This window comes from Cygnus olor, chromosome 5 (assembly GCF_009769625.2).
Source record: "Cygnus olor isolate bCygOlo1 chromosome 5, bCygOlo1.pri.v2, whole genome shotgun sequence".
NCBI classification, from domain to species: Eukaryota; Metazoa; Chordata; class Aves; order Anseriformes; family Anatidae; genus Cygnus; species Cygnus olor.
Window position 1 is genome coordinate 39,794,227 of NC_049173.1, and position 15,581 is coordinate 39,809,807.

At 34.5% G+C, this 15,581-nt stretch overlaps 1 protein-coding gene across 1 annotated transcript in view; it reads right to left on the minus strand.

Annotated features, from left to right (window-relative positions):
• Nucleotides 1-15,581, minus strand: part of RYR3 (ryanodine receptor 3) — a 227,184-nt gene that overhangs the window by 125,381 nt on the left and 86,222 nt on the right. Inside the window, 10 exon segments of the mRNA XM_040558359.1 lie at nucleotides 1,171-1,254; nucleotides 1,714-1,817; nucleotides 2,582-2,686; nucleotides 2,900-3,116; nucleotides 7,075-7,267; nucleotides 9,444-9,685; nucleotides 10,584-10,717; nucleotides 11,998-12,116; nucleotides 12,835-12,930; nucleotides 14,887-15,022. Of these exon segments, the coding sequence (XP_040414293.1) occupies nucleotides 1,171-1,254; nucleotides 1,714-1,817; nucleotides 2,582-2,686; nucleotides 2,900-3,116; nucleotides 7,075-7,267; nucleotides 9,444-9,685; nucleotides 10,584-10,717; nucleotides 11,998-12,116; nucleotides 12,835-12,930; nucleotides 14,887-15,022 (1,430 nt within the window).

The window sequence follows — 15,581 nt, forward strand, 5'->3', positions numbered from 1 at the left end:
ACCACTCTGCTCTTTTAGACGCATGCTGACTCTTGCTCAAACCACGTAACTTCCATTTCTTAACAAGACTCAGAAAATGATATTAAGATCTTTTTTGTTCTGTTATTGAAGACAACAGTATGAAAACAGTATTATGATTGACTGCCTGCAGTATGAACCTCGGGAAAGGTTCTTTTCCCCTTTTTATATTAAAGGCATATAATGAATCCAGATTACCATCTTCCCTATCATAAAGCTATTTACTTTACTACTCTGTTTAAAAAACTAACTGAATTTCTCATGGATAAAGGTGTTTGAGGAAGACAGTTTGTGGGATTATAAATGATTATAAAATGGCAAGTATCCAAATCACTGTTCCTGTCTTCAAGTTTTGTTGAAGAACAGGACTTTAACCTGTCCCAGGAGGACTGCAGAATCCCCACAGAAAAGGCTAAAATGTAGACATGATGCTCAATTCATTTTCACCACACTTGGGGTGATTGCTACTGATTACTGATTATAGATCATACACCTATTTCAGCTCCCTGACTCAAATAAAAACTGAATTAAAAACCAATGGATTTCGTGCAATAATCTATACACGTACATTTCCAAGAAACATGCAACATTTTACAACTCTCTTTTTTTTTTTTTTCTTGTATTTTCTTTCCGAGTTGTACAGACTTAAGAAAATCTTTAAAGAGATGTATTAATAACGTCTCTGGAAACACATACATGTTGAACAAACTTTTTCTTGGAGGGGAAAAAAGGAGAGGTGTAAATTGAAACTAGAAGTTATGGAGAAAGGCTATTTCAAGTAGATCAATTTACCATTCATATATTATGCATACTCTGCTTTGCTGTGTGACAGAAAAGCACTGAAATGTTGCTTTCAACTTTGGAATATCTATTCTAAGACCTCATCACATTTACACCACATGCAATTTTATGTCTATGTGGCTATTTGTATCTCTCTGAATCACTACAAAAGGTGATGTAATGCAGCAGTATTCACAGTCAACCACCATCACAGGCAGACAGGTAACATACCAACCAAGCACTCTGCAAGTCTACAAGGTTCATATAAAGGTTTGTTTGTTTGTTTGTTTTTAAAACAACATTACAATATTTTACTTTACCTAATACACTGGTGTTACAACTAATATATGATAGTTAGCATAAGGTACATACTTTTTAGGAAGCTTGACTTTTTTAAGATCTTCCTCTGCTGCTGGATTAGCATGAACAATGTGACACCCAAGGGCCAAAAGGGTTCTACCAATACAGAAAAATGACAGTATTAAAGCACAATACTGTAGGGCTCACCCAGTTTTCTTTATCCTTGTTTTTAGTATAAATACACAGAACTACTGATATTTAAAAAGCAGTTAAGTCCCTCAAAATGATGGAATGTCAAAACCCAAATATTATAAGTTATCAAAAAAATTAAAAATAAATAAATAAAAACTACAACATGTAAACAGGTACAAATCTGTGCACTGAAAATCATGCCATTTTTATTAAAGCCAAAAGGGTTTGGTGTTGTTTTCTTCTTTGTATCTCTGTAGAGATAGGCGTTTCTAAATCTTTCTGAATGTGTTCCTGGAATTTCTAGCAAAATCAACAGAACACACTCTGAATGAGACATCCTAATGAGGTAGCATGTTTTTATACCTTACAATAATATAATATACTTGAATAAAAAATAAACAAACTTTTAAATTCAAAGCTCACTTGAGAGTTTCAGTTGACATTTGCAGATTATAATTCTTCTCTGTCTCAGGTAATTTTGAGAATTCTACAAGACAAGGATGATGCCTTTTATTATCATCCCGTATCTGTAACGAAGCAACAGAAAAGAGCATTTTCCTGATATCAGAATCTAGTCAGGATTTGACAATTATAAACTGAGTAAAGAATCAGGTCATTCTTTGAAATAAATAAAACAATACAATTCATCTTTACTCAATGACTGTTACGCATGATTATATAAATGAACATTCTTATTATTCATTTAAAATGTACACTATAAATACTCTCCCATAACCAACAAAAAATAGAAAAAAATATAGCTATTTCATGGATTCTGCATAAATACATGAATCACATGAAAGCAAGCCTGCAAAATCAATGAAGATTTCTACTGAATGCCTGAACAATATATGGAGAAAGTCCTCAAAAACCCTGCTTCTGTTACCAATAGAAGTGAATTTCCACAAGGGACTTACTGCTTGGTATCTCTTTGATCACAATGTTAGAGTAACCAAAATATCAGATGTGGAGTTACTCACTATTGGTTATGATTTTCAGTAGAATTCCATCTTGGTTTAATTAGGATGTTTCTCAATGAATGTATTTATTCACATGATTCGTAATAGCTATAGTGTTAAAATATATGCCTTATTTATGGTGCGAATTTGTCTCCTAATTATTAGTTGTTATCATCAACTCCTACTAGCTAACATGATCATCTCTTATTAGTAATTTATTTTCTGTGTACATGCTTATAAACCACCTCTAAATACTCTGCTAAAATTCCTAGTCCAAGTTTTCTGGTAGGACATTTAACCTAATATGACAGGACAGGACATTCAAAACATACCTTGCCATATGTCCAGCCCAGTTCTATTTTATTCATTCCCCACAGCTCATGGATATTTTCAGCTAGTTTGTCCCTGATCTTTTCAAGATGAAAAGGAAGAGCAATCTAAGAAAAGAACACAGCAATTACACACATAAGAAAAGGTTTCAGTGCGACCAAACCCTGTAGATCCAAGATGATCTAGTTTAGTTAAATACAGCAGAACACACAGATGATGAGTTGCTAAAAGAAAGGTGGCAAGCTACCTTAGTTTTTATATTGCTAATTTACATTTGTTGAGTCATATTTTCCTATCCCATAATGGCACACTTAACATACCTGACTGGTGTCTATAGGACAAGGGATAAAGGAAGCTTGGGAGAGGAATTGTGTTGTACCCAGCAAATCCCTCACTCCATCAGAATCTCTCTTGTATTCTTTCACTGGTTCCAGTTTCATCTTCTCTTTTGGAAGCAAGGCTTCATAGCAGGGAGCATAGCCAGCAGGAGGTAGAAATTTAAACTCTCCATGACGTCCACCCAATAAGAAACGAGCTCTGTGCAATTTTCAATGAAGAAATACTCTTAAATACTCAGCATATATTAACATTATAAATACGTCATTTAGAACCTTAAACATTTACTTGAAAACCATGTATAAAAATGGTGGTTTATTTCATGCTTTGATAAACACCAAAAAATTACCAAGCATTTCTACGAGCAGATGCTATTAATAACATCATCATCTACCAACTATTTTTGAGCATCTGTTTTAGCCAAAGCAAAAATAATTATCAATGCAGTGGTGTATTTTGAAAAAAATATATTTCTTATTTAAAATCAAATGCCTGTAAGTTTAGTGAAATTTCTAATGCATTTAAATGATTGGGAAAATCTAACTTAATTTGGACTGGTGCTCTAAAACTACCACAGGGACTATTTATACACCACTTTAAGTTTTTCATGTAACTTCTCAGTGGATTCATGCAGGCAGCTGGCCCATAAGAATCCACTAAAAACAGGATATGGTGAAACAAAAGGCCCTATAATCATAATACAGAAATCAAGCAAACAAAATTACACCAAATGCTACAACTGGGAATGAGTTTCAAACAAATAGCTCAGATCCCTGCTAAACCCCGAAAGTTTTCTGTTTCTCCTCAGATATATACCTTTCATATAAACATAAGAGTATATCAGGAAAAACAACAAAAACAAACACTATCTGACTTCATATTTGGATCCTTATATGTGCCAACATTGGAGGTGAACAACAACAAAAAAATCACCAATTGTTATCTCCAGGAAACAATCCACACATTTCTCATGATGGTGTGACCAGAAGTTTATGCCATTTTTTACTTACATTTTTAGAAATACTGGAACTGTCAGACCAACATATTTCACTGACAGTAAAAGACTCCAGTAACATATTTAAAGAGAGGAGAAATAGCATGACAAAAATTTTCTCAAACAACTCATACATAAGTACAAGTCACAAATAACTGAAATGATTCAGTGTCCATGAGAAATGTATTATTATTGATTACTTCTACCACGCTTATACTTTCTAATTTAATTTTATAAATACCTTGCTTTAAATATTTGAGTGTTCCCAAGGTAGCTAAATATCTGAGGAGACAACTTTGAGCTTAAAGCTCTTTATAGCAACTCTCCACACAGATTAAAATAACTTTTTTTTTTTTTAAAGAAAAGGAGTTCAATTTCATTTTGAGACCTAGAATTCTAACTTTCTAAGTAAGCAAAAGCCAAAGAAAGAATTGAAAGGAAAAGACTTTCACACAATTCTTCCTTTGATGACTACATTCTACTAAATAGCTCCTTGCTTCCTGCCAACTTGGTCAATTTTTCTGAGTTGTAGCAAACTATTCAATCCCATAGGGTCTTTATGATGGTATAATTACTGCCAAAACCTGTTTTCTCCTTGCTCTTCACTGCATTTCCCTAAGCCTCCACCCAAACTATAGAGTCCTAATTCTGCAGACTCTCTTTTGATAACCTGATTACTAAAGGAAGCTGTGGCTTTTTGTCTCATTTCAAAAGAAATGTTAATGTTTCTCTTTCATTTGGAAAGACACATTTTACATTTGACAGACCTTAAGCTTAAGAAGAACCCTCCTGAAAATCAAATATAAAGCAATATAAATCCTAAAAGACAGTTAGAAATAGGTAAACATATTGATTTAGGTTAATTACTACTCTTTTTGCTTTGTTTTGGAATTGGACCATAAATACTTTTATAAAAACACTCTTGATACCTACACCTACTATTTCAGCAACTTGCTAGCGACTGTATTTACTTTTCCTAGCCTGAAGGACAGGCAACACTAAGGTAAATAGTCTTTTGCTTCCTACAGTGTCTACCTGTGAAAAACAAGACCCCAAGATAACAGCATTCAATGTACCTCATATTTAATTACAAAAAGCACCAGGCACTTAAAGATGCTGACTTTTCATCTCAACATATACAGACTACCCAACTATTCATCTCAAGACATCCAACTTTAATAATATGTTAGACAGTTGATTTAAAGTTAGTCTAATTTCATTTCTCTGTCTCTGCTTTTACACATTTTTTTTTAAAACAGGATAAACAAATCGTTACAGAAGAAAAGAAAACATTCTCAATACAAATCTGCTGTTTAAATTCCTTGATTATCTGAATAGCTATATTGTAGTACTACAAGCATAGCTGATAGCACCATTGGTAGAGGGAGAAAAAAAGGACAGATAGGGAGAAAATGCCTATGGTAAAAAAGAAGAATGAGAGACAGTGTGGATAAGCAGGTGCTGAAAAGGGTTAAGAAGGGAAAAACTGATACTGGAACGATCAAGAAGACTCAGAATCAGAGACTGAGAAAAGTCAAAGAAAACAGGAAAAACAGGCATGTCACATGAGAAGCAGAAACACAAGTGTTTCCACTCAGTGCAGAACACTCCTCCATTGATCAATTTGGGATTCCCACGTAATAACATTTCTCTGATATTAACAGACAGAAGACAACATATAACCTACTACTGCCATCAGCTACTATTAACTACAAGGGAGAACGTTCTCACAAAATAAGCAAACAATGTTAAATAAGAATGAGGAAAACTAATCATATTGATTTAGGTGTTTTTCTTACAGGGAAAACTTAATGAATGTTTTCAGATGCCCTTGTACTAATGCAACTACATATTAGGGTCACTCCCAGAGAACAAATGAAAACTTATCTATTACCTCCTTCAGTCTGTTTGGTCTCTGTTTATAATGTCATAATGTCATCCTGGGAGCATAAGCATGAGATGGTCAAAATATTCATGTGTTAATCACAGAAGGAAAAGACCACAGCCAGTTTTCAGATTCACTTCACCTCTGAGAAACAAAGATTTTTTTTTTTTTTTCTAATGGCCAAATGTATGAAACATTTGTGATTTGTTTTTTCTTTGACTTCTGAAAGCCATATACTGTCTTCTCTGGGTACACTGAACCCCCATTTTTCAAAAGTTACCATGTATAGAGGAAGCTCTCCTTTATATAAAAGTAAGCCAGCCCTTTTTTTCTTTCACTCAATCACCAGAATCTCATATTCCTATCCTTATTATTTCTTCTAAGTTTGGCCATTTCTGGCAGCTATTGGCATCTAGACCATCAGCATTTTTTCATAGTGAAAATTTTTCATAGCTTATACATATTTTATGCAGAAATCATGCTGAGCCTATAAAAGACAGAAAAATCTCAACCTTCTTACTGAAAAATTCTCCTTAATTATCTCTACATCTTTCCTTCCTACAGTTGTTGCCTGTCAGTATAAGCACTAAAGATGTTGTAGATGAACTGAATAGAAGTCAGTCATGTTATATCAAACAGTGCAAGGGCTAGTCTTTTGTTGTTGCATTGTCTCTATAATGTCAATAAATATATTTTGGTCACTTCAGTAGACTGACGCTTGCAGATTTTCTGAATGAATTAAAGGTAAGAAAACAATAGAAACCTGACAGAATTAAGTTTGTATTTCATTATTTTAGCTGTAAAACAGGTAAGGAATGGGCAATGTCAGTAATAAGTTTCCAAAAATGCTCCTCATCAGCATTTTGAATTCACTACTGTGAATATGGTATCAGTTTTCCTGATGATTTAGTGTATTTTTTTTAGCCTCCTGCTGAGAACGCTGTGTGAGAATTTTGATTAGTGTCAAATAAGGTGCTGTGTTTCTAATGTGCCTTTTTTCCACTGATAATTGGAATGAGACAAAATTAATTTCCCCTAGGTCACCAAATACCCATATAATAATGATTTTCAGACACTGTGACTTGGCCGGGTTGCTAATAGGCTCACATTTTACCCTTAAGTGAAATTATCCCTGAAAAATCAATACTTTCTTGCTTCCCTCCCTCCCAGCTGATATTTGGGTAGACCTGAAACAACAAGACACAATAAATCATATATAAAATCAAATGACATTTTGTGTGACAAGACAGCTAAGAAAAGAACAATTAAGTAGCACTTACTTTACACCTGCTGATAAGCTTACAACAGGGAAGAAAAACCCTTCAGTACAGAAGTTCTCAAACATTCCTTGTACAGGCTGCCCATTAATGCGGAATGAAATGCTGGGCACACCTAAATCCAAGCAGCAGCTAACCACATCATCAGATGACAACAAATGCTGATTGACAGATGCTACAGCCCTGGGTACTCGACCTAGGATGAAAATATTTAAATAATGAGAATTTAAAGACTCTCACACATTTAACAATGAAGTAATAAATACATTTCCTCAAAAACACCATCAAGGTTTTGTTCTCAGTCACAGAAACATGATCTTGTCCTCATCTGTTTTATGAATGCATCTGATTTTAAAAACAGACAATGAGTTAATATTGTTCAAACTGATATGTGACAGAACAGTGCACGAACTGAGCAACTCACTCAAGACCTCTGACACTGTTCACAAGACAGGAACATGCTCAGCTGAAGTCATGTGAATCCACACTGTAGCCTTATGTAAGAGCACTGAGGCACAGCAAATAATGCCCTCTGCCTAACACTTATATACCTTTTTTTTTTTTTTTTTAATTACTTGTGAAATAACAGATTTACATATCTAACAGAGCAAATTCCATTTGTGGATGAATCAGAAAAGCATGAGGCTTCTACCAATAACAACAAGCCCAGAACTCATCAGATCTCTAAGCCCTCCCACGTATTCTCCAGTTTCATCTACATTCTATACAAAGCTTTCTATATGAAAGATCTTCATCAGTTAAGATTCTTACATATCTTAGGTACAAATCTTAATTGCCAGATCACTTCCACCATTTTATGGAATTACATAAGTAGAATAAGTATGTACAATCTTAGAGAAATTCTAGCAACTGTTTCACTTCTTACTGCTTTTCTTCCTCCTTTCATTGCTTTCATTTCAAAGATAGTAGGCGATGTAATTTAGTAATTAAATAATTTTGTATTTTATAGCCTTATGCAATATTTCTTTACTGAAATATTACTTATTTAGAGAGTATTTTAGGAACTGTAAGAAAGCAAAAATGACAACCATCAGCATATCCTGTGTTGCTATTTGATTCTTAGAATTAGCCACTTGCACTTTCCTGGTTGTTTCTACAGCAACATACATTAACACGGTCAACAGGTACTCTGCTGTACCATACCTATTTGTTTACAAAAAGTATACTGCAGTTCTCTTTTGGATAAAGTTTTAGGGGAGGCAGACCAGAAAAAAAGGTCAGTCTTTCTCATATCTCCAAAGACTGCTTTCCAGCTAACTCTGCACCCCACAGGGCCCTAACTAATCCCTCTCTAAAGCACCCTAAAAAGTTTCTTCTCCTATTTTCTACTTTTTCTTCAGCAGTTTTTCTAACACATGCATTATTACAAAAATTAGTTGAACTGCAACACCTCAGATGAGCCTTCCTGTCAATGCCTTTTGCTCTTCTATAGCTCTTACTCAGATCTAGCCAACTGCATGTGCAGTCATGTCCCTTTTGTTAACTCACCCCACCAACATTGTTAATCTGCTTGAACAAAGAACAGCTAATGAGACCACAGGTTTAATGTCACTGTTCCTTAGGTGACCACAAAATATGCATTTGCTGCTATCCATTACCCCTCTTCTTTATAAATGGCAAATTTAATCGCTTCACTGCAATACAAATTGAGTCTCCCATATTATTACACACATTAAAAAGAATTTATAAAGAGACTGTATTTTTTCTGCTAAGTCTGTTTTAGATAATGTGTTTGATGAACACTATTTTTTTCAAACAGCCTAACAACTACAGGTTTTCAGTTTGATGTTATACCACTGAAATTTATCTTCTAAAAACAACAGAAGTTGGTAATACATTGCAGTAATTCTTAGTTCTAATTGACAGAACTATCTTTTATGAAATAATTTACCAAACTCTAAATTCATCTTATTAAACATATCAATAACAGATTGATAATAATAATTTCATCTAACATCAATTGTAGTTGCAAAGTGAAAGAATACTGCTACATGTAGATCCACATATAATGAATTTGTCTAAGATCAGTGTATCCACTGATTTTTAACAGATACATTAAAGTCAGTATTGATCTAGATCTAGAAAATAGCACTTTTTGATCAAAATCATGAAGACAAAAACTATCTGCTAAACAGTCCAGTTGGCATAGGTCGATATTGACTAAAATCTCAGACAAGCAGTATGACCTAAAACTTCATGGTATCCTGAAGTTCTGAATACGGCTCTCTATAAATCAGTACACGGTATATGCAACAGATGCATATATATACCTACTGGTACTGAAAGCAGAGGTTGGTAATCCCTGAATGCAAGAATCCCTGAATAGAAGTGGAACTGAGCAAAGTACTTACCAGACCACAGATGAAGGCCATCAAAACCATAAGAGTATAGGTCATCGCCAACACCATTGCCACCCCATCCTTCTCCTCCTCCAGGATAGGGAGCATAACCTGAAGTAGAGGCCCATCCAACTCGTAAATGTGTGGGTTCTGCCGTCAAGAATGGATCAACCTGATCAATTATTAATTCAAAGTACCACTTCTTGTATTGTGCAGAGCCCTCAGCAACACCCAAAAATATGTTCGGCCTTATGCTAAAAAAGAAAATATAATCCAGTTAGTGTAAAACATAAAATGTGGCATATGGGTTATATTGCTGTAAAATAGTCAAATTCACTTTGCAAATATGATACAAATGATACCAGCAATAGGACTAGAGGGAATGGCCTCAAGTTGCACCAGGGGAGGTTCAGGTTGGAAACCAGGAGACATTTCTTCTCAAAAAGAGTAGCCAGGCATTGGAACGGGTTGCCCAGGGAGGTGGTAGAGTCACCCTACCTGGGGGGGTTTAAGGAAACTTTGGATGTGGTGCTTAGGGACATGGTTTAATGGGTGGTATTGGTGGTAGGGGGATGGTTAGACCAGATGATCTTGGAGGGCTTTTCCAACCTTAATGATTCTATAAGTGTAGATGTCCACATTTTGCTTATAGTATTTGATTTGAGATAGGGACCCATTTTGTGACTTCATAAAGCTGCTGCAGAATTATCTCCTAAGGCATATGGTTCCATGCTTTGAAAAATTTATAGTTAAAAGATGAATAACAAGATCATAAAAAAATAGGAGTTAGGCTGCTAGGAAATCAAATGCCTCTTAAATCATAAAGTATCTCACACAATGTTTACATGCTCCATAATAATTATTAGATAGAGCCATACTCTGCTTTGAATGAGAAGTAAGCAATTTTCACCTTTCCAATTAATGTCAATACAGATCTTACTATTATTAACAATTCCTACTTGACCACAGTTTCCAGAGTAATCGCCATATTTGCAGTAAAAATGGATTTTTAAGAAGTTATACATAAACGCGTCCTATAACGTGTGTCTCAATACTGAAAAATGCAAAACATGTCTTAGGTTACAGTATTTTTGACAATTATAGAAGACATTTAAGTTCATTTTTTTCTAACAATAAAACATGTCACAATACCTTGTCACATCATTAATCAAACGTGTTTGCAAGAGTAAGTCTCTTCTAGGCAATAGATTGTCACAGATCAAATTTTGATTGGCACGAACCGCAACTCCATTACAGACACAGAGGGAGCAAAGCACATCGAGAACCTGAAAGAAGAAATCAGAAGAAAGTTGGGTAAAGGCTTTTATTATATACACTGTAGTTCAGTTTTTAACTAACAACTACATTAATCTACATTCAGAATAGACCTAAAGGGAGGAATATAATAGGCATCATCATTACTTTTTTTCTAAATACTCTTTTTATATATGGACTGAGTATAGTCTATATTACTGATGGTGGATATCAAACATTTGTGGAACACACATTCAGAACAGAGGGTTTGCAAAATGCAAATAAATTTCCTTTGAGATTTCTTATTCTCATTTCTATTATAAAATAGCAAGGCTATTACAGCTGCTTGTCAACTCTTCACAGTATCTTTTTTTTACTAATAATTATTTGAGAAATTTCCTGTGGCCCAAAGAAATTAGTGGACAACTCTAAGCAGCAATTCTCAGGCTACTTAGGAACCTGTTCCAAAAGCATGCTTTCAATAAGATATTGAAAATCCATTTATATTTTAAATTAAAAGCATTTAAAAGAATTTAATATAAAGCAAAGCAGAGTTTCATAAAGATCTAATTCTAAAGCTTCAGCTCTCTTTTTTTTAGTCACAGTCTGGAAAGTGAAAGATTGAATAACTGTCCAACAAATCACTGGTTAGGACAGAGTTTTGAGCAAAAAGTTTTGGAAGGGAGAACGCAGCAACATAGTGTTGCTAAGGAACACAACTTCTCACCTTTGCAAGAAAAACAGAGAAGCTTAAAGATGTATTTGAGCTCTGACATACAGTCACTAAGCAAATAGCCTGAACGGTGTAAACTGTAATAAATTAACTCCAAGATACAGCATCATCTTCACACTGCTGATTACCACTGTGAAAACTGTTGCCCAACACAAAGAGCAGCAGAACAAAACATTTATGTTAGCCATTCCTGTCCTCTGTCTGGTTCTGAAGAACTCTGGACCACAAAGCAGCAAGCTACTCTATCCAGGTACTTACAGACACCAGTGAACTTCATTTTCTCAGCTAATACAAAATTATAGGTGCAACTTTTTTTGACAGGTTATCCATATTTATTAGCTTTTCATGCATATTTGCTATATTTGAAACAGAAAAGCAATTAAATGTTACACTTTTTTTTTTTTTTTTTTAAATCTCAACAAAGCAATTTTGCAAACATACTTCCAGGTTATTTTATTCCTTTGAAGATACTAGTATCATGTATTTCCATGTACACATTTCCCTGTTTTTTTTGTTTGTTTTTGTTCCTTATCAATCACTGTAAGCTTATCAATACATCCTCAGATTTTCCAAACATACCTTGTAATTGCGCCCATGTTTATCCAACAATGAAATAATAGATTTTATATGCTCCTCAGCTATTATATTTAAAGCTTCTGGGCTTTCAATCAAGATACAGTGCAACACTTCCAAAATACCTGTGTGAAGACCACAGTAAAAATGCTGCCATTAAATCACCTGCACAACTGAACATAATCCAAAAGTTCAGTAAATAACAGGGTATCTTAAGAGACACTGTTTGTTCTCCAGTCTAAAAAGAGAATGAAAACACTTTCAAAGAGTATTGATATGCCTATGATGTGAGCTACATTAGACATCAATGCTTTATGTAGCTCTTACTTTCTGATTTATTTTGAAAATAGCCATAATTTAAAAAGCAGTTAAGAAAAATGCAATTTAAACTCCTTCCTTTCAATAAGGCAGGTAAAGGTTTTAGTGTGGAGCATTGTATAGTATTTTGATATTTTGTTGAACACTGCAATACAAAAAAAATATCTCTAAACAATTCTGTTATTTGCACTTGTGCCCACAAACAACTTTGGTGTTACTTAACAGAAATGGGACAATAGTCTTGATACTTTCTGAAAATTCATCAATTTACTGAAGTCAAATTCAACATTGATTGGACGTGGTATTGCACATACCATATAAATGGAGAAAAAAAAAAAACAAAACACAAAACTGCTTGTTTAAATATAACACTTTGCTTAATAATAATTAAAAAAATAAAATCCAGATATAGTTTATTTTCTAATGCATGCTGTTTTCAAGCAAAACTGCTCTGACAAATATCATGCACAACATCTGTATGCAGTGTATTGAGAGATAACTTGCACGGATAAAAGTAAGTCTCACCTGAGGAAGATTCTAATCTGTCTAATTTACTTATTAGCCAATCAAGGTTACTGGAAAATTGAGTACAATTGTTTCTGTTGCCACGAATGAGGGCAGCTGAAAAGAAATCCACAAGTTATAATTTTATAACAGTAGATTTTTTTTTAATTACTAATGTTGATCATATGTAATTTAACATTTTTAAAATAACTTCACAAAAAAATAAACAAATACTAAATACATGTGTGTTATGGTAACAAAGAACTAAGATTTTCACTAATTTGACTATCAGCAACTGACAGTTTCTTAAGAGCATGCAGCTTTTGAAGTTGACGGGGTCTACTGGATAAACCAAAATTTCAGCAAAAATACGTTTTATCTCTGTTTTATTTCATTGCTACATTTACATTTTTTTATTTATTTTTTTTTACTCCTATCTCTGGTTAGTTATAGAAATTATCCACCACTCTTGTTCAATGCAACTGTTGAGCACTATCATGACCGATAGGTTGAAACAGTTCTATTTCCTACCAATGAGTGGGAAGTTTACACTCAAGCACAGGTTGGGTACTGTTCTTTAGCCCTACCTGCTGCTTAAAACCTGATATAGATTGGATAGCTTTTAGTCTTCAGTAGCACAAAACACAATGTTATTTGACTGCACTTTGAAATTTCATTAGCAGTTGAATGTTATAACCAATAGAAACTTTATTCTAGAAGTTATTACAGATCATTGAAATATAACAAAAAGCCTTTTGTATAAAACTGTCAAGGATTTTTATTATGAAGCATTAACTTAACATTTATTACAACAGAACAATCATGTCCAAACTGTACCTGTAGAAGAAAATCAAGATGGTATCTGGAAAGGCCTACAGAGCACTAAAGAGTTTTCATCCTACTTTTCTTTAAACTCTTAAGACTGCAGTAAAAGGCAGGCAATGACATTTCATTACTTTCTTAAGAAATCGGAAGATTTCATGAGAAGCACCTGCATTTCTGCACTACTCATGATCTGTGTGAATCTCATGCTTCAAAGCACTACTTCTAGTGTGTCTTCCTCATATTCAGATAGAACTTCTGCGTTTCAGTTTGTGCCCTTTGCTTCTTGTTCTATCACGGGTTACTCTTGAAAAGAGTCTAGACCCATTGTCTTGACACTCCCTTAAGATACTTAAATACATTAATAAGATCCTCTCTCAGCCTTTTCTTCTCCAGGCTAAACAGGCACAGCTCTCTCAGCCTTTACTCATGAAGGAGGTGCTCCAGTCCCTTAATGATTTTAATAGTCCTCCTCTCTCTAGGATCTCCATGTCTCTCTTGTACTGGGGAACCTAGAACTGGACACAGCACTCCAGATTTGGCCTCATCATAGCTGAAGACAGGGAGCATAACTTTCTTGGCCTGCTGGTAACACTCTTCCTAATGCACCCCAGGTTACTACTGGCCACGGCCAACAAGAGCACATTTGCTGGCTCATGGTTAACTTGTTGTCCACCAGGATTCCCAGGTCCTTCTCTGCAGAGCTGCTTACCAGCAGGTCAACCCTCAACCTGTATTGATGCATGAGGTTATTCTTCCCTAGGTGCAGGAGCCCGCATTGCCTTTGTTGAATTTGATGAAGTTCCTCTCCACCCAACTCTCCAGCCTGTCCAGGTCTCTCTGAATGGTGTGTCAGCCACTCCTCCCGGTTTTATATCATCAACAAACTTGCTGAGGGTGCGCTCTGTACCTTCATCCAGGTCACTGACAAGTAAATTGAACAGGACTGGTACAAGTACTGACCCCTGGGGGACACCATTAGCTACAGGCCTCCAACTAGACTGAGCTGCTGATCACAGTCTCAACTCTGAGCTCAACTCTGAGCTCTGCCACCCAGCCAGTTCTTAATCCACCACAATGAACTCTGTTTTCTGTAGTAAGTATCAGTAAATATATGGAAGAAATTCTATAACTTACATGACAGAATGAATGACACACAAAGTACTCTTCTTTGGTAGTGAAGCAACAAGTAAAATATAAAGAATACATATCCTGTTTTTTTAACTTCAGTGGAATAATCAAAGAACTTACCTAACAATTTGTAAAGGAGATTTAAAATTTCTTTCCATGTGGTACCATTTTCTTCTCTTGCAATTTCTGCAAAATGAGCTGCACTGTTGGAGTCATTTAAACGATCAATGCAATTCAAAACTAGTGCCAGCATGCCCTATATACATAAAACAGAGAGGAAAAACAACTATATATGAAAAGAACATGTGCTGTCCTTTTAATATTTTTTTCACTGTTCTTTTAAAAACAGCATTATCTTAGTTTAAAAAATGACTGTGCTTATAAGATATGAATATGTATTTTTCTATATCAAAACCACCTGTTGTGGAGAATGATTCTGTAACATTCTTTACTCAGCTGAGTGTCATAAAATAGAAGGAATAAAACAAAGCTGACAATAAAGGCTTTTATATTTTTTTGTAAATAGAATCTTTTTTACATGAAATCTTCCTTATATAGAAAAAAAACCCAACAATTTATACACAAAGGAACTTTACTTGATTAATAAAGGTGGAAATTTTGCTGGCCAATAAAATATCTGTAAAACAAAGTTGTTAAAATACCAGAACAGATTTTTAACTTCAGTTTGGTTTGAGACTAAAATGACACTGAAAACCTGCAAGGAATTCAAATATGGCTAAAAATATTGTAAAATATACTTCCTATTTATAAGGAAGCATAATTATTCTGATTTCAGAAAGCAGCAATTCTAGAAT